General features: G+C 33.6%; 2 protein-coding genes across 4 annotated transcripts; both read left to right on the plus strand.

Annotated features, from left to right (window-relative positions):
• Positions 1–7,453: 7,453 nt before the first annotated feature.
• LOC132165303 (protein NPGR2) lies at positions 7,454–13,995 on the plus strand. 3 transcript variants are annotated; one of them, XM_059575802.1, is made up of 7 exons: positions 7,454–7,683; positions 8,070–8,501; positions 9,165–9,417; positions 10,071–11,287; positions 11,990–12,143; positions 13,291–13,620; positions 13,698–13,995. In XM_059575802.1, the coding sequence occupies exons 2-7, from the start codon at positions 8,241–8,243 to the stop codon at positions 13,718–13,720; spliced, it is 2,238 nt and encodes a 745-aa protein (XP_059431785.1). In that variant the 5' UTR covers positions 7,454–7,683; positions 8,070–8,240; the 3' UTR covers positions 13,721–13,995. The 3 variants fall into 3 exon arrangements, with proteins under 3 accessions (XP_059431785.1, XP_059431784.1, XP_059431786.1); XM_059575801.1 differs by having other exon boundaries at positions 8,218–8,501; XM_059575803.1 differs by having other exon boundaries at positions 8,218–8,501; positions 13,291–13,995.
• Positions 13,996–17,108: 3,113 nt separating this feature from the next.
• LOC132165304 (rho GDP-dissociation inhibitor 1-like) lies at positions 17,109–21,196 on the plus strand. Its single transcript, XM_059575804.1, has 5 exons — positions 17,109–17,528; positions 18,683–18,746; positions 18,838–19,059; positions 20,023–20,147; positions 20,947–21,196. The coding sequence occupies exons 1-5, from the start codon at positions 17,295–17,297 to the stop codon at positions 21,016–21,018; spliced, it is 717 nt and encodes a 238-aa protein (XP_059431787.1). The 5' UTR covers positions 17,109–17,294; the 3' UTR covers positions 21,019–21,196.
• Positions 21,197–21,613: the final 417 nt, after the last annotated feature.

A 21,613-nucleotide genomic window follows, 5' to 3' on the forward strand; every position in this document is an offset into this window, starting at 1 on the left:
AGCTTTTTTTTAGGGAAAAATTTTTATTTTTATTTTTTTTCATTTGTAACTAAAATTAATATGACAATGAAACAGGACTCCAACCTTAAGTCTAAAAAAATTGAAATTTATGTATTTATTTATTTGAATGACAGGTATAGATTGGGATATAAAAAATAAAAAGAAGTAGCAAGGACAGTCAACAGGCAAGAGCAGCACCTTTTCAAATAAAAGATGATTTGGTGCTGTGAACAAGGCAGCACAGCAGCTTCTGCTGAAGTGGCCCTGAGAATTGATTCATCAGATTTGGACATGTGATTTCCATGCAATATATATATATGGGAATTTTGGCATAGAAAAAAAAAAAAAAAAAAGAGGGTGCATTTGAGGGCCAGGCTCGTTGAATTGTCGATCAAGTTGTTCGTTGATTTTGAAGACCGCATCCCACAATGCCACCAAACCATCAAGCCCTCCCACCTAACATGATATTTATATATATGTTTTGATGTCACATTAGAGTAAGTTATTTTTGTGTTTTTAATGACTTGTTTGTTAATTGAAAAACAAAAAATAAAAGATAGAAAACAAAAATACAAATAAATATGAATAATATCTAAAAATCACATTTCCTAAAATACAAACAAACATCTAGCTCGGCAAATTTACTTTTTATTTTAATTAAAATAATTACTTTTATCTTTTTAGAAATTCACTTTTTCAAGAAACATGCATCGTGTTCTCTATTTTAACTTTTCATTTGTTGCATTGCTCTAATTAGCTGAGTCGGATGCTGCTCATTTTGGTCTGATCTTAGAGCATTCACATCCGACTCAGTAAATTTAGTTTTCATTTTAACTAAAAAAAAAAAAAAAAAACCATTTTTCTCTATTTTAACTACTAAAGTTTTCTAAACATTCATATCAAACTCTATATCTTAATTATTGATTTTCACTATTCGATTTAAATATTATTTTTAAGTTTTTTTGTTTTTTAAGGAGAGAGAATGTTGTAAAATTTTTAATGTTTTTTTTTTCCACATTTGGTGAGCAACAGTACACACAAGATGTTTATGAGCTGAATGTAGTTTATTTTAGTCAAACTACAATCTACCCCCCCAAAACTACACTCTAAATGACAATTTACTTCCATAAACTATCAATTACGACAATTTATTCTTTAAACTACCAAAACAATGACAATATACCCCCCAATGTTAGCAAAGTGACGAAATTACTAGTATAGAATTTTCAATAAGACAAAAATACCCTTAAAATTTTGAATTTTTTTTTTTTTGGATATTTTTGTTTTTATTTTAGTAAGGGTAATTTCATCATTTTGTTAAAATTTGGGGTATATTGTCATTGTTTTGGTAATTTGGAGGGTAAATTATCGCAATTGATAATTTGAGGAATAGATTGTCATTAGAGCGATAACTTGAGGGGATTAAGTGGACTTTACCCTTTAAATTATTTTGATACTAAGACTAGGATTGTTCATAAATTTTCCCTACCCTAAATGTAATTGAGGCAAATTACTTGGGTTAGTTAAAGAGTATTCTATAATTTATTCTCCCCCTTTTTAATACATTGGAGAGAATCTCAATCCCCAACCTTTGGTTCCTTCCAATGTTTTTTTTCTGAAACAAAACAAACCCAGTACCAGTAGAGTACTTTTTTTTTTTTCCTTTCTTTCCTTTACCTACTTTGAAATCAACGGTAGAGATTGAACCCCGAGATTCTAACCCCACCCGTCGCTCTTTTGCAATGATTCCCCATCTGTCTTGTAATAATAATAACTTGTGTTTTGTACGTTTATTTTGTTTTCACTTACCTTTTTTTTTATTTGTTCTGAAAAGTGAAAAGACTCCTATACGTGACTTTTACCTTGAATTGGCAAATTTTCAGGCAAGTTAGGTAGACCAAATCATCATTCCAAATCAACATTATTGAGAATATGAAAGGTTTGAATAAAATTACAATTTATATATATTGTCACAATATATATGTTGCCACAATGTATATGATTTTATTGAAATAGAAGTAAAATTACTAAAATAACTTTTTTTTTTTTTTTTTAAATGATGAATTATGTGTGTGAGGTGGTCGGCCACCCATAACAGAACCCTGAGAGTGGTCGCAACGCCTCAATATCCCTTATGGTGGATCACACAAAACCGGTAAGATTTTGCCATAAAATTCATCTAGCAAAGAACAAAGAAAGAATTGATATTCATTTCATTCTAGGAATGTATTATGCATAACAAACGTGATCTTAGAGTACAAATATTACAATACACGTAAAAACTTAAAATTTGGCGGCCCTGGCCAATATTTTCTTGATATACAATCTAAAAAACGTAAGCATCGAAACCCTAGTTTTTGAAGTAGTTTAATGAATGGGTTGTCAAGAAAGACGTCTATTGTAATTGCAAGAGGATTTTGAAGCCATTGCAAAAACAGGTAATGTTTTCAACAAGAGTAAAGAAATAGGTTACGCCATAAATGTAATACTCATTTTACACGAATTGACATAACATGCTTTTAGCATCTTGTTATATTAGACACTTAAAAATATATTGCCACATAGGTTAATTTGCTCTTACAGCAATCTCTTCAAACAAAACAAAATCTCTTTTTCCTTTGTATAAAATCACGAATGATGTCATGGATGTCAACCTCCTATGACATGGGCGTAACGCTTTGGTCCTAAATATTGAATTCACAGCCGTGTCTAGACCTAAATGTAGGCTTTGCATGTGAGAAAGAAAAAGACACCATATTCTCTTCTTATTATAAATTAAAGAGCACTACCCTACACTTTAATTAAGGTAGTTTTCCTACATAATCGGCTATATACGTGGTTGGTCCCAAATTGTGGTGGGTTCGGCGCCTAGCGTTAGGAAGTAGAAATGTTAGGGGTATTAACTCTTTTACTAATATATGTGTACTAACATGATGTGCAACTTTTTTATTGGAGATGATCAAAACAATTAGTACCCCTACCATTTCTCTACATATATATAGGTACACGAAATGAATATTGGCAGAGGTAATCAAAGACAAAACTAAGAATTTAACTTTAGGAGGGCGATACTATTGGTTTACTTTGCATTAAAATAAAAGAAATAGTATGAATCTTCATAGTTTTCTCCTCATCCTACGTGAATATTGTTTTATAAAAAAAATATGAGGGACCAGTGGGCAAGGACGGAGCTAGGGGGTTGATCGGTGTAGGCCATGCCCCCCCCAACCTAAGGGAAAAAAAATTTTATAAGGTAAAACAAAAAAAATTATAAGGTAAATTTTTTTGGTTTTTTTTTTCCTATCGGCACCTACCCACTAAAATTTTTAGCCCTTAGCCCCTACACATCCCAATCTCTGGCTCTGTCCCTACTGGTGGGATAAGTTTTTTATTTTTTATTTTATATATATATATAAAAAAAAATTCTATTTAAAATGAGCAAAACACCGGAAGAACAGTAATATTTATCTTTTACCAGACTATAACTATAAATTACCTTTTTTAATAACATGTATATAATTGTTTCATATTGGTTTTTGTGCCATGATCCATATTCCACCTAGAGCCATTTCTCACATTTGCCTTAGGAGCTGTTTGGAATTGTATTAGAGAGTATAAAAAATGGTTTTAGTACTTAAAAAATTATGCCAAACAAAAATTGACTTGTTTGATAAAAAATTTCAAAAATACATTTTTAACCTTTTTACTCTAAAAATTGTCAAAACACATTTTTGGTAATATGCTCTAAAATAAATGAATTGGAGCACGCCTTGCCTTTTTAATTAGGGGCGCATCACATATCGTGGTCAATTAAGTAGTTTACAACTTTAATTAATGTCCGTGTAATGTGATAGCGACTTAAGAATTAATTATCTATTACGCATTTGAGATGCACCCGGGTTAATTAACGGGCTAATTTTGAGCTTAAGATTTGTACCCCGTGGGCTTACCAGCCCATTACTTAAAAAGATCTAACAAGCGATCACAGAAGATGAAAATGCTTCAATCAATTGTGGATTTGCAGGTATGTGCAAATCTACAAATGTTCCAATTTTATCGAAGTAATGATGTTCTTGCTTCATCATCGTCTTTAGTTCATGGGAGGCTCCTCTCCAATTCATTTTGGACTGTAGAATATTCAATTAATGGTCAGGATCTCTTTAAACATATTATTAGGCCATAAATAGGACATATGTTTCATTAATAAAAAAAAAAAAAAAAAAATTAAGGGATGGCTGGCCGCCCATTATAAGTAGCTGGACCACCCCAATTGGGGTTAGGGTTGGCTTGGGCCACCCCAAATGGCCGGCCAGCCTTGGGGGTGATCCGGCCACCCCCAAGAGCCAAACCATATATATGCTGGCCATGAGAGCCACCCCCAGCTAAAATGGACCACCCCCTATGACCAAGATGGGGTGGCCAGCCACTCTTTACTTTTTTATTAATTAATTATTTTTTTAATCTGAAATATTATTATTATTATTATTATTTTATTTTTATTTTTTGTAGTGGAACAGATGTCCTATTTGTAGCGGTAAGATTTCTAAGAATAAATCTTAGCCATAAACTGGATATTCTCCAGCCCATAATGAACTAGAGAGGATCCTATTCCTTAGTTCATGGAGATGTGTTTGGTGAACTACTAATTACCAAATACAAGGGATGATCTTTACAAAGTACTGATTGAGTAGGCTGAAAAAATTTAATAGGATTTTTAAACTCAACATGAATTAAATACAAAATTGGTGGATTATGATTAAAAGTTTTGCATGTTTAATTAAATAAACTGAGTTAAAATTGACCTAAATAAACTTATATTTATGCCTAAACACAATGGAAACAGATCCTCTTTGGTCCATTTCAGACTAGAGAGTATCATGTTAAAGGCTAAGATTTATTTTTAGAAATCCCAAGGCCCAAAATATGACACTTGTCCCACTACTAAAATAATATATATATATATATATATAAAATAATAATAAAAAATAAGTAAGAATGTACACCCCTCATCTACCGTGTGCCGGCCAATCCTTACATGGCTCTCAGTGGCTCACCACCAAGGGCCAAGTAAAAAAAAATATATAGGGTGGCTGCCCACCCTTGCCCATAACAACGCATTTAGTTAACGGTTATCTCATTTTTTTCCTCGTAAAGCGGCTCCCTATGTCAAAGCCAAAAATAAAAAATTATAGGTTTACCCTTGGGGGTGGTTCCCCCCAAGGGCCATGGGGTGACCGACCACTCCCTAGAGCAAAAATGGAGTGGCCAACCACCTCCATATCAATTTTTTATTTTTATTTGGCTCTTGGAGTGGCCGAACCACCTCCAAGGACAAAAATGGGGTGGGCCAACCACCCCTTATTTTGTTTATTATTTAATTTTTTAAAACTATAAATAATATTTTATTATTATTTTAGTAGTGAGACATGTGTCTCATTTGAAGTTTTGGGATTTCTGAAAATAAATTTTAACCTTTAATTAGATATTCTCATTTTAAATGGACGAGAGATGATCCAATTCCAAACACATTCTGAATCCAACACACGACATTTATGACATGACTCGATATGTACTAAACACGAAATTAATCAGTTATGGTTGAAGGGTACAACCCATTTAATTAATTAAATTGATCAAATAATCTATATCTCAAAACAATCTAAAACTTGACACGTAAATACAAATTGCTGCCCTATCAACGATAATTGAGCATCCCTATCAACACGAGTGGAAGTGAAGCAGCCCTTTCTTTTTCCGAAAGTCTTTTGAGTTGAATATTGAGCAACTAAAGATGTAGGCATTAGAGGACCACTCGTAATGCTTCTAACAGCACAAATCATGACACATCAATGGAGGCTTTCATTTGTTGAATCTTTCCAGACTTTAATGTCACCATTTTTCTCACTATCTTATTTTTGGTCCCCATCACTCCCAACTCCCCACCTTTATTAATTACTTTTCTAATTAATGTACTCCCTAATTACCACCACTCTCTGTCTCTCTCTCTCTCTCACAGTTTTTACCCACAAAAAAAAAGAAAAGACATTTTGCTTTTTGTTTGTTAAATCATTTTTTTTTCCTGTTTTTAAAACAAATAAAATTAACAAATAATCTAAAATACAAAATATTTACAATATTTAAAATGATTTTCACGTTTATGTCATACAATAATACTATTTTAAAAAAATAAAATCAAAAAATCAAAAAGCATTAACTATGCTAAACCTTCAAATTGGGTTAGACAAAATTTATTATACTCAGTCTATTAAGGGTCCGTTTGAGAGTCTGTTTTTTAAAAAATAATATGCGTTTTTAAACAAAATCGCAATTTTAAAGTATTTGGGATTGCGATTTTAAAAACGTAAATTTTAAAATCGTGAAAAAAATCCACGATTTCTATAAGTTAACTATGGGGTGCTTATTTGAAAATGTGCAAATTTAAACCAAAATTACGATCTCGCTTCAAACAATATTTGGCGCAATATTTACCTATTTGGCCATAAAACCGCAATTATATGCTAATGTTATCCAAACACTCAATTGATAAAAAAAAGTACTTCTTAACATATTTTACCAAACACCTATGCAATTTTAAAAAGTTACAATTTCAAAAACATAATTTTTAAAATCGCATGTATTGAAATCGCACTCCCAAACAAACCATAAACTTGCATAAGTCATTAGAATATGTGATCATCATTGACATTTGTCCTTAAAGCGAGTGATTTATATTTATATATATATTTTAAAATATATGTGATAATCATATAATCTAAAGATATATGTCAATTTAACCATCTGAATTTAAATAATTTCTCTCAACTCAATTTAAAAGAAAAAATTATTCAAAAACAAAATGCAATATGAAATTGGTGTAAAGGTGCCATGCAAATCCATTTAATGGCGTTATTTGTCCACGTTTCTTTTTTAATTTTTGAAACAAAAATATTAACAAATAACTTAAAATATATAATATTTACAAATCAATCAAAACTGATATTGTCATTAACCAACAGTTTTATTGGGTAAAACAAATTAAGAGAATAAACGTTTTCCATTCTTTGCTTTCTGAGTACGACATGCACATGCAGTTATATATATATAAATATATATATTCGTTCTTTTTTCTTTTTTCTTTTTTTGGGCAAAAGGAATTACACAACACAAAAAAATAAAAAATAAAATAAAAAAAAAAGAAAGAAAGCAAAAAAGCCAAAAAAAGATGAAAATAAAAGAAGAAATCTGTTGACTCTGACAGTGAAGACTGTGTAGTGTAGCAAATAACCGCTTAACGCCGGCACAGAAACCCATGAAGACATATTCCACGTGGCAGAAGCCAATCCTCAGCCACGGTGGTGAATTGCAAAGTGGGGCCAACGTAGAATATTTAATTCCCCAAAAGCCCCACCATCTTTCATGGTAATTCCTTAATTTCTTAACCCCCTCCAAAAAATCTTCTACATCACGATTCAATTCAAGCTCCATATCCATCCCCTGTTTCCAAAGTATTAATTCAAAGAAAAAGAAAGTAAAAGAAAGGTTCTTTGATGCATTGGGATGCTCTGATTGATTCAAAGATTTAAAGTAAAAAGCTTTGTTTGGGAAATTTTTTGAGTAAATGGGTGTTGGGCTTCATGGATTATGTGGTCTAAGCCTCTGCTTTTCATCTTGGAAAATCAAAAGGTGAGTGCTTTTGAATTGGTTTTCTATTTATTTGCTTTGGTGGGTATGGTTGTTCTATCTGTTTTTGTCGTTTCGTTGAGTTCATGTGGGAAATATTATACAAATTTGTAGCGTTTTTAAAATTGTTTTTGGAGGTTATATTTGGGCAGGGTTCAATTTGGATACTTCCTGTTAGTTTTTTTTTCAACTGGGGATCCAGAAATATTATTGGAATTTTGTTTCTGATAAGAAATTGTGGAATTCGGTGTTGTGCTTAAATTATGCTGAAACTTATATATTGCTTCTTGTTGCTTCATTTTCACTTGATGTGAATTTTGATGTCTATCTGTTTTTCTTTGTTGGAATTTGAGTTCCACCTCATTTGCACCATATTTTGGATTGGGTAGGTGGAAATTTTGATTGCCATGTTAGTTTTCTGGTGCAAAGTGTGAACTTTTTTCTATGAGAAATACGTCTGTATGATCATGAAGTGGTTATTGATTTACAAATAAAGGCTATTGATTTACCCGTTGGTGGTGGTGTTGGTGATTGAAGATTTTGGAGTGTGTTGAGGCAATATGAGGAGTAAGAATAGGGTCAGAAAGCAGAGGAGGGGTGAGATCAGGGGGAAGCTCGGGAAGATTATGAAGTGTATCTGCTCCGGGGAGCAGTCCGGAGCACTGGATGAAATGGTTCCTTCATCAGAGTCACTTGCAACCAAGGATTATTTACAAACTGCGAGTTCGTCTAGAGGTGGTGAGTTTGAAAAGAAGCTGGATACAGGAAATATAGAAGAAGCTGAATCATCTCTACGTGAGAGTGGTTGTTTAAACTATGAGGTTAGTTTCTGTTTTTGTCTTTAAATTTTGGTTGTCTATTGAGTGATCAGTTTTCTTCTTCTAATTTACTCCTGTGTGGATATAATCTAATATATATATATATATATGGTGAACCTTAGAAGCAGAGTTTGATTTTTAAAATTTCTAACTAAAATCAAGGGAAGTTGTGTCGCATTTAAATCAACTTTAGCAAACTCAGTTTCAGATACTTTAGTAGTGTTCAGTGATATTTAATGTGCAGGTATGTAGTTAGGAGTCAGAATGGTCTAGACTTAAATCTCCACCAAGCATCAGTATTCATTGTAACATGAAATTACTCATCTCAACTCAACAAAGCTGTCTTGTAAGGTAATGGTAAACTCAACCAAACCTTATGGATGATACTTGGTCACTCTAATTAAAGGCCATTGTTGCTTTTAGATTGTAGACCATCATGTTTTCTCATGTACATATCCTTGCACCTTTCTTTTATCCTAATAGTGCCTTCAATTTGAACCCACACTCTCCTCTCGTACTATGTGAACATGAAGCTATTATCCACATTTATCTCTTGTCTGCTAGTACTGATTGTAAACTTAATGGAAATTAACATGGGCTTTTTCCATGGATTTTTTTTTGCCCATTTGTAATGTGTTTTTAAGACCAAGATGTCTGCATTTGCAGGAAGCAAGAGCGTTGTTAGGAAGATATGAATATCAAAAGGGAAACATAGAAGCAGCTCTTCATGTATTTGAAGGGATAGATATTACTGCAGTGACTCCCAAGATAAAACTCACCCTTGCTAGAAGAGGGGAACGGCATAGGAGACATTCTCGAAGTTATGCTACCCAACCTATGTCTATACATGCTGCTAGCTTACTGTTGGAAGCAGTGTTTCTCAAAGCAAAATCATTGCAGGGTCTTGGGAGGTTTAAAGGTATTTCCTTTGTGTTGATACATAGATTTGCTATTTGCTTTCTGAATTCGTCAAATTTGTAAGTTATCTTTGCGCATTTTCTTTGGCCACAAATTGCTTTTCTTTTTGGTTCTTCCCAGTGATAAAATTGTGGCGATGGTTGTGGTATGGGTACCATTATCACGAAGTTTCTTTTGTTACTGCTTTACTGTAATTTTCAGATTTTATAGAGGGAAGGGCTGGCTATTTGTGTCACGTGGAAAACTTCATGGACTTCTTCAACAGATTTTATATAATTTATTTTTGTTTTTTTCTGTCGTATCAGTGGTGGCTTTTTTAACATCTTTTTGGTATTTAAATTATTTTATTGCTGAGGACACAGATCTTTGTGATTTCTCTAGCAGCACCACTAGAAGGAAGAAGTAATGATTATTTGAGATCATAGTGGTTATATTTGTAGTGTTTTTGATTCCATCTGTTCCATTCTGGAAAATGATAAGTCTGGAGTCTTGGTACTTAGGATGCCAAGGCATGTATTCTGTTAAGAATCTGGCTGAGCAATGGATTTTGTGCTGGTCGAAAGATTAAATAAATAAATGAGCAAAAAGAATTTGTGAGCTTAACAATCAAAACATCATAGGATAGCTAATGTGTATTTCCAATCATTCTTGCAGAAGCTGCTGAGTCTTGCAAAGTTATTCTGGACATAGTTGAATCTTCATTACCAGAAGGCTTGCCTGAAAACTTTGGTGCTGACTGTAAATTGCAGGAGACTCTAATCAAGGCTGTCGAGTTACTTCCGGAATTATGGAAACTTGCTGATTCTCCAAATGAAGCAATTTTGTCATACAGGCGGGCACTCCTCTATCCTTGGAATCTTGATGCAGCAAGTATAGCAAAAATCCAAAAAGATTTTGCCATAATTCTTCTGTACAGTGGAGGTGAAGCAAGCCCCCCAAATCTCCGATCTCAAATGGACAGATCGTTTGTCCCCAGAAACAATATAGAAGAAGCTATACTCCTGTTTATGATACTATTAAGAAAAGTTTCTCTCAAGAGAATCGAGTGGGATCCATCGATCCTGGATCACCTTTCATTTGCTCTATCTGTGGCAGGAGATTTGCAGGCTTTAGCTAATCAAGTAGAAGAATTGCTTCCTGGAATCATTCTTCGAAAAGACAGGTACCATACTCTGGCTCTTTGTTATTATGGGGCAGGGGAGGACTTGGTTGCTTTGAATCTACTTAGAAAATTGTTGGGTCACAGTGAGGATCCAAAATGTGTTCCGGCTTTATTGATGGCATCAAAGATTTGTGGGGAAAATGCTAATCTTGCTGAAGAAGGGATAAGGTTTGCTTGGAAAGCTTGTGAGAGTTTGGATGGTGGATGCTATCAATTGGAAAGCATTGCCAATTTTTTATTAGGTGTCTCGCTTTCAGCACATTCGAAATCTGCTGTTGCTGATTCAGAGAGGGTAACAAGAGAATGTGAGGCAGTTCAGGCTCTGGAAACTGCTGGCAGAATGACAAGAATGAGTGACCCCAATATTCTTTACCATCTCAGCCTGGAAAATGCTGACCAAAGGAAGTTGGATGCTGCACTTTATTATGCCAAGCGCTTGCTGAAATTGGAAGGTGGGTCTAATATCAAAGGGTGGTTATTACTGGCCCGGATATTATCAGCTCAAAAACGGTTTATGGATGCTGAAACTGTTATTAATGCTGCACTGGATCAGACTGGAAAATGGGATCAGGGAGAACTGTTGCGGACCAAAGCTAAACTTCAAATTGCACAGGGTCTGTTAAAAAGTGCCATTGATACATACACCCAACTTCTTGCTGTTCTTCAAATTCAGAGTAAAAGCTTTGTTTCGGGGAAGAAGCTTCTCAAGGTTTGTTAATTAGTGTTCCCATGTATTAGCTCCAATATGTTGACATAAAACTCTTATTACCTTTTTGCTTAAACTCTATTCATTTTCTGTTGTTTTGGGAGTTAAATTGGATGCTTGGCCATGAAAGAATAAAATGTTTCTTCTAGAATTGGATGCATTTGATTTCTTGTTAAAACTAGATCTAGAGATGGTTTTTGAAAATGACATCTTGTGATTGTGCTTTGAGTCATGAACTAGCTTGATAAGAGAAAAATGGGAGGTATACTAGCTGGTATTCTGAAAGTGACTCCTGGGATGGAGAGATGGAATGCTGGGCATCTGCTAGTGATTATCTGTGTGTGAGAGAATTTTGACAACCTTATCCAAAAAAAAAAAAAAAAGAAAGAGAATTTTGACAAGGTTTTTTTCTCCCCCTCGGGAAAGAATATTGGAAGAAGTGGGTTCATTCTGCTGTTTAATACTGTGACTGTAAAGTTGTTGAGCTAACTAGTGTCATAATGGGATAGATATACTTTTATAGATTTAGCCCCGCATGTTGCATTTTAAAGTCTGAATAATCTATAGTCTTCTTTGCTCTGAATATGCTTCCATTACCAAAAACCGCCCTTTCTTTGTCTAACTTCAACTTTAATAGAATTTTGTTTTTTTTCCTTTTTGAGACAAGCTTTCAGGTAGTGACTATTTTTGAAATATTTATGACAGAGAAGCAGAACTCAAGCTAAGAGTTTGGAATTGGAAGTATGGCATGATCTTGCTTATGTCTACATAAGTCTGTCGCAGTGGCGTGATGCTGAGATTTGTCTTTCCAAATCTGAGGTCATCTGTTATTACTCTGCTGATAGATGTCATGCCACAGGTATATCTATGTCATCACTCTTTTTTCTCTTTTCGAATCAGTTCCTTGATATTTTAGGATGCCATTTTTGGCTAAAATTTTGATAGTGGTGTAATTTTCCTTGTTCACATAATTGTCAATTCACAAAATTGACATCAGCTTTGCCCAAAGCACTGAAGATATGGTTTAGTTGGTTGTTTCTTGTAGAAAAACAAGGGAGAAATATGTTTATGAAAAAGGGCTTAAGTTGGATGCAATTGTTACTAGTGAATCTTGTTTTAGGGATAGATCTTAAGGCTTCGTACTAAACCCAAACCTCTGGGCTCTAGTGGGACTGATGCCATCATTTTTCGACCCATGAAGTTTTGGCGTACTCTGTTTCACTTTCGGCTAGAATTGGTCTTTGTTTGAATTTGGAATATACAGCCAGCAGTTAATTCTTTTCTTTTTTTATTTTTCAATTTGTTTATTCCAGATTCTCCAAGTTTTGGCAGACCCTTATTAGCTCTCCTCATTTTTCTTTTTTTTTCTTTTTTTTTTTTTTTTTCGTGAGTTTGCCTACTTTTGTAGTTTTCCCAAGTTTTGATAATGAATATTTTTCGAGGAAAAGACCAAAAAAATATTGTATCAATATAAGATTTGTATTCAACTGGGTGCCCATTCAGTATTGGTCAGATGTTTTGCATAGCATATTTGAGAGACTAGGAGTATATAAACTCTCCTGTATTTTCATTTATGTTTTTGTTTCTTTGGGAAACCAAAAAAAAAACGTCAGTCATTTGTTTTGTATTGTATGCTATAGATCCATGAATTATTATCTTTTGTTGTTTTTGGAGGCTTTCTGTCCAAGCCAAATCACATCCTCCCAAAGACCATTCTTTTTCAATTAAAAACTGCCTCATTACTGCTTGGTTGCTGGGATTTTGGTTTAGGCTATAAAATGACTTCACTGCCAAATTGCACCTTTTCATTCTGCCTTTTGTTTTAAAATATTCATTTCATTTGGAAAAATAAATTCATTGGACTGTTGCTGTATGCTCCTCAGAATCTTCAACTGAGAGAAAAAGGCTTCTTGAACATTTCTTCTGTGTTACACCTTTTCATTCTGCTCTTTGCCAGGGTGGTTTGGGCTGTGGCCTCCTATTGAAATACTTACTTGAATTTACAGGCATACTTTATGAAGGAAAGGGCCTCTACAAGGCAGCTCTAAAAGCTTTCATATATGCTTTGGATATTGATCCCACCCATGTTCCAAGCTTGGTATCCACATCTGTGGGTCTTAGACAGCTTGGTAACCAATCACATGCAGTTGTGCGAAGCTTACTGACGAACGCGTTGCGGCTCGACAGAATGAACCATTCTGCGTGGTATAATCTCGGTTTATTTTATAAAGCCAAGGATACTGCATCATCATCTCTAGAAGCTGCTGAATGTTTTGAGACTGCAGCATTTCTTGAAGAGACTGCACCAGTTGAACCCTTCAGATTACCAGTTCCAGGTTAATCTTTCATATCTGTAAAGCATCAAAATTTTCTCCTCTTCCACGACTGTCTTCTCATATGAATCTTCATATAGTATGTACAAGTGAAAAGCAATAAAAGAGAGAGTTCAGTTTCTGAGGTTGAGTTACAGCATTGAGACTCCATAAAAGCTGGTGAGGATTAGTGGATAGGAAACAGAGGGACCAACCCAATTACTTGCATGGAACAGGAAGCTTTTGAAGCCTCAACAACTCACATGGGTGTACTTGGTTGACAACGTTTGTGATCCTCAAAATGAATGCTATATGTTTTGTTGCTTTACTGTAGGAACTAGGAAGGAGTCGTTATTACATTCCATAACCAGGTAAATCAAGTGCAAGTTTTGTCAGGTTCTTCCGTTTGTTTGTTTCGACCAAAAATATTTTTGGTTAATTATTTTTCAGAAAAAAATAATTTTTCAAAATATTTTTTAGTGTTTGACTCATACGGTAAATTAGAGATTGGCAAAAAACAGTCGGTGACTTTTGGCAACCTCCAACAGATGTCCAACAAACTCTGCTAGTAGTCTGAAGGTGGTCTGGCAATTTGAGAATAAGGGCCTGTTTGGGAGTGTGATTTCAATAAGTGCGATTTTAAAAATTGCGTTTTTAAAATCGCACAGGCGTTTGGTAAAACATGCTAAAAAGTATTTTTTTTATCAATTGAGTGTTTGGATAACATTAACATATAATTGCAGTTTCATGACCAAATTACCAATAAGGACATTTCTTTATAACAGTAAAATAACTAACATTGTCTATAAGCCTCCATTTTTAACACCTATGCAAACAAAAGTATGACTTATAATTTGACATTAACTTTGAGTTTTCTACTTGAGCAATTATATATTGCTATATTACTTGTTTCTATATGTTTTTTTGTTTTTGTATTTTTTTTTTTCTTGAAACATATTCCAAACAGACATATAATAAAAAATAAAAGAACAATCCATCAAATTAAACTAATAATGAGAAAAAATTAAAAAAAAAATCACAAATTATCACTGTTTATTACCCATTAACAAAAATATAAAAAAAAAATCACAAACGGTTAGAGTGCAATACCCATTAAAAAATAAAAATAAAAATCTATCACAAATTGTTACTGTACAGTACCTTTAAAAAAAAAAAAAAAAAAAAAGCCATAAAAAATCGTCATTGTGCACATCACTATGCAGTGCGCTATGACCTGAGAAAAATCATCATCTTGGTCACTGTACAGTATTTTTTTTAAAAAAATAAAAAACCTCATATGGTTACTGTACACGCACTATCACATTACTGTGCGTGTACAGTGATTTATCACTGCATACTATGATGGATTGCAGATCACTATGTATGCACGGTAATCTAAATAAAATTTTGAAAAAAAAAAATCACAACTTTACTCTGTAGAAATGGTCGAAGAACAAAAACGCATATATAAAAAGGCACAGTTATCATACAAACCACATAAAATAACACCGAACACCAAACAATGAAAAGTTTTACAAAAGCAAAGGAGTTATATGGAGAGAAATAAAATATTAAGGTGAGATTATTATCTGGTAGAGGGGCGGAGAGATGGACAACAACGACACACACTGCTATAGGGCAGAGAAAGGATGAACGAGACAGAGAGGATAAAGAAAAAAAAAAAAAAAAGAAAGAGAAAAGATGGGTTTTAATATATTTTAAGTGGGTATTCTTGGTATTTTTTTCATTCCCGCTCAAAAAAAGATAACTATTGCGCTAAATATCTTTTTAATAGAAATCGTGATTTTGTTTTAAATTCGCACTTTTTCAAATAAGCACCCTCTAATCAGCTTATGGAAATCGCAGATTTTTTTACGATTTTAAAATTTGCATTTTTAAAATCGCAATCCCAAACACCCTAAAATTGCGATTTGGTTTAAAATTGTAGATTATTTTTTTAAAAACGCACCCTAAGTTTATGAAATTTACAAAACGGAAACAATTTTTTAAAAATAAATAAGCTTTTTTGTTTAAGCCGAAAGTATTTTCGGTCGCACCAAATACTGAAAGATATGAAAAATAGTTTTTGTCGAAACAAATGAAACATTAATTTAATTCCATTTTTACCTGTGTGGGTTGGACACTACATTTTGAAACATATCAATTTAATAGATTGGATAGTATTACAATAAATGTTTTTGATGTAATCAATGAAAGAAATGACAAATAAAGAAAACTTTGGTCATATTGTATCATTAACGGTTTCAAAACATGTGGTTTGAAAAATAACGACTTCAAACTCAGTTAATAAAGTTAAAAGTTTGATACTAGAACACATTTCATGATTTTATTAAAAAAAAATTGCTCATTTGGCCTCCAAAAATCACTTTTCGCAGCCCAAAATGTCTAATAATTCATATGAAATAGCACTAACATATTTCAAGCCGTTTGATGCAAAAAACAACCTAAATTCATATTCATATAATGTTAGAATTCTACAATTTCCTATAGGGATTTTGGTCTGATTTTTAGTGTCTCGTCAATAAATGTGCATTGGGAAGTGTGAAAGTGAGAGTGTATAGCATTTCTCTTATTCTTCACACACACTTATCACACTCATTTGACAACAAATAACGTAGAGTGTTTTAAATAATTTCTCATATCCGCTAATATATATATATATATCCTTAAAAACCTATGTAAAATGAGTGAGATGATTTCTTTCATAACACCCTAAAATATGTTCATATTTTCCCATCTAGGGAGACAATACTAAAAGCTGGTGCTCGAACGCTAGCTTTTCTAAAGTTGGTACAAATGATTAATGTCTAATGTCAATCAGCCCTATTTTTTTTTATTATTATTTTTTTAAAAAAATATGTGTCACGACATTCCAATAATATTTTTCGCTTTTGCTTTCCTTTTAGTTTTTTAATTTTTTTTTTTTAGATCGGTTGAAAGATATCATTTATGTTATCTATTTAACACGGAAAGCGTTTAATTAGAGGTCTCAATTTAATATTTTTTTTGAAATACACGTTTGAAATTTGGATTCAACTTACCTGCTGTTATTAAAATAACATGTATACTGTAACAGTTAAGATTAAATTTTTCAAAATTTTTTTTTATTTTCTCTTTTTTATTAAAAATTTTTAAAAGTAAGTCAACTTTAAGATTCAATATTGACTGTTAATTAAACTACAATATACATATTATTATTTTAATAATAACATATAAGCCGAATTTAATTCGTTATTAAAAACTGAGGTCTCAATAAAGACGAGTTAAAGACAATTATGATCAAAAAGTAAGATCTAACAATTTTTTTTTTTTTTTTTTATCAAATGAAAACCTGAAAACATTTTCAAACCAATGAACTGTCTACTTCAAAAATCCACTTGGCATTACGCCGACACGGCCCAGACATTATTTGACGCAAAGACAGAAGCGAACAAGCATCCCCTCAGTGCAAGCAAGACAGTAAAAAGAGAGTAGTATCTTTGTGGGAGTATATGTATAAATGTCTGTCCACTATATATTAATGTCTTTTTCTTTTTTCTTTTTTTTCTTTTTTGGGTGAGTTTTTGTCACCCTTTTGAATTCTAAAGCTTTGTTCTTTCTTCAGCTTTTGTTGAAAGAACTTTGAAGGGTTTGTGCCTTTTTTGTGGGTTGGTCACTGTAGAGAGAGATAGAGAGAGATGGAGGGTGGGAAGAGAGGGGAGGAAGCAGGACCATCGTCAGGAGGGTCTTCATCAGCTTGTGTTGGTGATCAAAGACAAGAGAAGCAAAAGGAAATGGTTGAGAAGCCAAGGGAAGTTCGTGGGGCTGTAGAAGAAGAAGAAGAGGAAGAAGATCATGATGATGATGGTGTTGTTGCTGGTTATGTTCCAGGGCCTTTGGTTTCTCTCAAGGAGCAGATTGAGAAAGACAAGGTTTTGTTCTGTTTTCCCTTCTTTTTCTGCTCTACATTTTTGGAAAAAAAAAAAAGGAATGTAGTTTTATTTTCTTTCACGGATAAATACTATGAATTGCTTAATGGGGTTTTCGTTTTTAGGGTTTCGAACCCATTTATGCTCTGTTTGGTTGCTTAAAAAATGTGGGGAAGGGGACTGAACTTTGAAGCTTGGGTTCTTGAATAGCTGAGACCGAGATAACTCAATCGTCCGTTCAACTATGCATTAACGTGACTATTTGGCACACTTGAGCAAAGTTGTTTCTTTATTTTTGGAATGTAAAAGACATATAGCACAATATTTTATTGCGCTTTTTATAAAAAAAATCCCAATTTATATTCTACTAAGTGTAAGGTCAAGTGGACATATGAAAAATTGCTGTTAATGATTTTAATGGAGGGGATAGAAGTACTTTGATGAGAACAATTGGATACCCTAGCGTGTGTGAAAAATTGCAAACCTAGGGGTGTCAATAGAACTGATCCTAACCAAAGGGGGTGTAAGTGCATTTACCCTATTTGTAATGGTCTTTGTCCTTCTTTTAGCTCATTTTCCGAGTAACCAAAAGACCATTATTTCTTGAAGTGTTCAGTGTGTAGTTACCAACTTTTGTCTGTGCTTTCTGCTTTGAAATGTGTTTCAATTCTTTCTTGGGTTGTTATTCTCACATTGTGTTCTTCTCTTACTAATGCAACAAGTTAACTTACGGTTTTGAATAATTTTGTTGTTGCTGCCGAGTGTTTGGAACTATGACTTTGAATTATGTTAACTAAAATTGCTGAAGTTAATGTGTTATGGAATTGAAATGATTAAAAAACATGTGAAGTTTTACTTCCGGTGGATTTTCTTTGATTTATAGCACTCTTAATTGTCTAATCATTTTCACTATTTCTTGAACAATTCCATACAAGTTTTTAATACCTTTTATTTGTAGTGATGAGTTTAGTCTTGGTAATTGCTCATTTTTGAAGATGTTTTGTGTATTCAGATGCTAGAGAATATAATGAAATCATTTTGTTTTGCTGTTTGGCCTCCAGATGCAATCCTGTAGATCAATCAATTCATTTGGCTTTAGTTAATCAATGTATTTGGAGCCTCCCAGTTTTCATTTAAATGCCAATTTTGCTTTGCAGGATGATGACAGCTTAAGAAGGTGGAAAGAGAAGCTGCTTGGTTGCTTGGAAAGTGATTTAAATGGTTTGTTGTTGGCATTTTCTTATGCTCCTGACACATCTTTATTCCATATTATAGTTGGTTCTTTTCTTGACTTTGTGTCGGCTATTGTTAGGCCAAATGGAACCTGAAGTCAAATTCCACTCCATTGGGATCATCTCCGATGACTTTGGGGAGATTACTACTCCCTTGCCAATTGATGACAATCGAAGTGGTCATGTCCTGTTCACTCTCAGGGAGGGATCGCACTATCGGCTTAAGTTGACATTCAGTGTTCTGCACAACATAGTTTCGGGCCTGACCTACACCAACACAGTGTGGAAAGGGGGACGTCAAGGTGCATCACTTTTTAAGCTGCAGCCCATTTTATTTGAAATTTTATTTTAAAAATTTGTTAAACTTTAAAAAAAGAAAAAGAAAAGAAAAGATCTGCATAAATCTTCCATTGGAATCTGAATTTTTGAGTAATGGATTCAAATTTTGCTTAAGTGGCGGCTGGTAGAAGATCTGATGTTTATTTAAGTCCTACAATTTGATCTTGGCCTTCATACTGAATCTGTATCATTCTTTCTTTTTCCCTGCGACTGGTTTGCAAATTGCGACTTTGATGGGTATAACACGCATTTTAGACAGAATCATGAATTTGAGTCTAAACCAATAACAACCCTGGAAATCACGAATTTTGTAGTGAATGTCAAAAATCAAGGTTCCTGTTTCAGTTTGACTCCCTTTATCTTGTCTCACTCTGGATATGCATGGAGTGAAAAGTACACTTTTGGTCATCCGTGTAAATTTTCTTTCTCATCGCTGGCATGAAAGCACTAGGAAGGCAGGTTACCTTGAAATAGCAAATGCTGCCCATCCGTAAATGATCCAACTTATAGTGATTTCTTGGATGTTGCTTCACTTTTCAACCCTCAAAACCTGGCACTCAAACAACTACTGCTTGATTAGTTATTTACCCGCATATAAAAACTTGTATCTTGAAGAAATCATTTGAGCTGAAATACCAGTGGTTTGAAAATAATTATTCAAAATCTAGGAAGCATAGATATATGAATTGCAAAGTTACATTGACAGGAGGTACTAACAAGTCTACTGTATCTTGTTTTATTGCCATTAACTGCAATATTTTCTTTTTCTTTGTCATTCTGGTGCATACATTTTGCGTTCTCTTCAACTTGATATATCAAATAATTTGTGCAATATGACCAATTTCTCTTAGTGCATATTCTGTAATTTAATTCTTATCCTTAGTTACTTTGGTTTTTCCATTTTGTCTTTGCTTTTTGGGCGTCAGTTGATCAAAGCAAAGGAATGTTGGGCACCTTCGCTCCTCAACAGGAACCATATGTGGATGCCCTGGAGGAGGAGACGACTCCATCTGGTGTGCTTGCAAGGGGGACCTACTCGGCAAAGCTTAAGGTGTGTGCATGTGATGAGAATGTGTATGGTTAATTTGATATTAAAGTGCACATGCATGTTTGGGCACCTTCGCTCCATGTCGTGTGCATCATATGCCTACTTTCAATTGCCCATGCTTTTGAGGGAAAATACTCAGGATCTCTTTAACTCATAAGTTTCTGATAGGCTGTAAATTGCATGGCAAAATCTGTGGTAATTACTTGGCATTCACAAGATCTGCCAACAAATTTGTTTCTTTTTATGGGTATGGGAGGAGTAATTTTGAATATTTTGCATAATTTGTTAACTCATGTCTCATGGTGTTCCTTTCAAGGACACTTCTATTACAAATCCAAATTATGGGGCACTCAGGACAAACCACCATATATGCAAACTTAGTAACCAACCACTAAATTTCCCTTCATTATATATTCAGTAACGTACTATGATGGAATCATGTGCATATTCACATCCAACAAAAAAATATATTCTACAACTACAAAAAAACTCTCCATTTTTGTATATAGTATCATCGTTAGTGTATAGAGCAATAAGAAATCAAATTTGGGTAGCAACTTCTATGAACAATAGCCGAAATTAGTTCTTTGGTAAATTTTGAAGTAGTATATTATGAAATGTCGAAATTAAGTGGTGATAATGTGGATTTCTAATTTTGTAGAGATCTATGTGTTCGCCAAAATAAATTTATTATTAGACCACTGTGATAAACAGATTAGAGTAAACCATCTGAACATGTTACCCTGCACTTCTAAACTTTTATCTAACATATTTTGATTTTCCTTGTTACTGTTTTACACAGTTTGAAGATGATGACAAGAGAAGTTATTTGGAACTAAACTATTCCTTCGAGATCAAAAGAGCAGCTAGATGAGTTTTGCCGGAACATGTTTTCTTGTCTTCTGTTTTGTATCTTTTTTCATATTCTTTCTTCCTTTCTTATCCCTCTTATGAACTGCATACATGTTTGTGACTATTGAGTAAATACTGCTTTGTAGCTGTGATACAAATTAGGGTTTAATTCAATCACTATTTTGTGACTTTGAATTGCATTCTCAACTCGAATCAGTCTCTGCAGGGCTTACTCGGTAGTTCACAAAGGAATGACAATGTGTGAACATTTCTTGAATAAAGTCAGAAGTGAATGAAAAATGAGGTCTGAAACTTATAACTGCAATAAATTATCAAAAGCATATTATACAAGTATTCAAAGTCCATTATTCAAATCTTATTCACATATGCGAGGTGATAATTATGTGCATGGTTGCCCGTCAGGGTTGGCTTGAATGGTCGCTCGTTTGGTTTAATGCCATAGGGTTGGCGGTTCGAATCTCCTCAATTACCTAATACATGGTTCTTGTGGGGCGGGGTTTTCTGGTAGCCTGATAAGAATGGCTCCTAAAGGGGGGTTTTTTGTCATAAAAATAAAATAAAAATGACCTTATAATAAGTTTGAATCACTTATTAAA

Source organism: Corylus avellana, chromosome ca11, assembly GCF_901000735.1.
Source record: "Corylus avellana chromosome ca11, CavTom2PMs-1.0".
Lineage (NCBI taxonomy): Eukaryota > Viridiplantae > Streptophyta > Magnoliopsida > Fagales > Betulaceae > Corylus > Corylus avellana.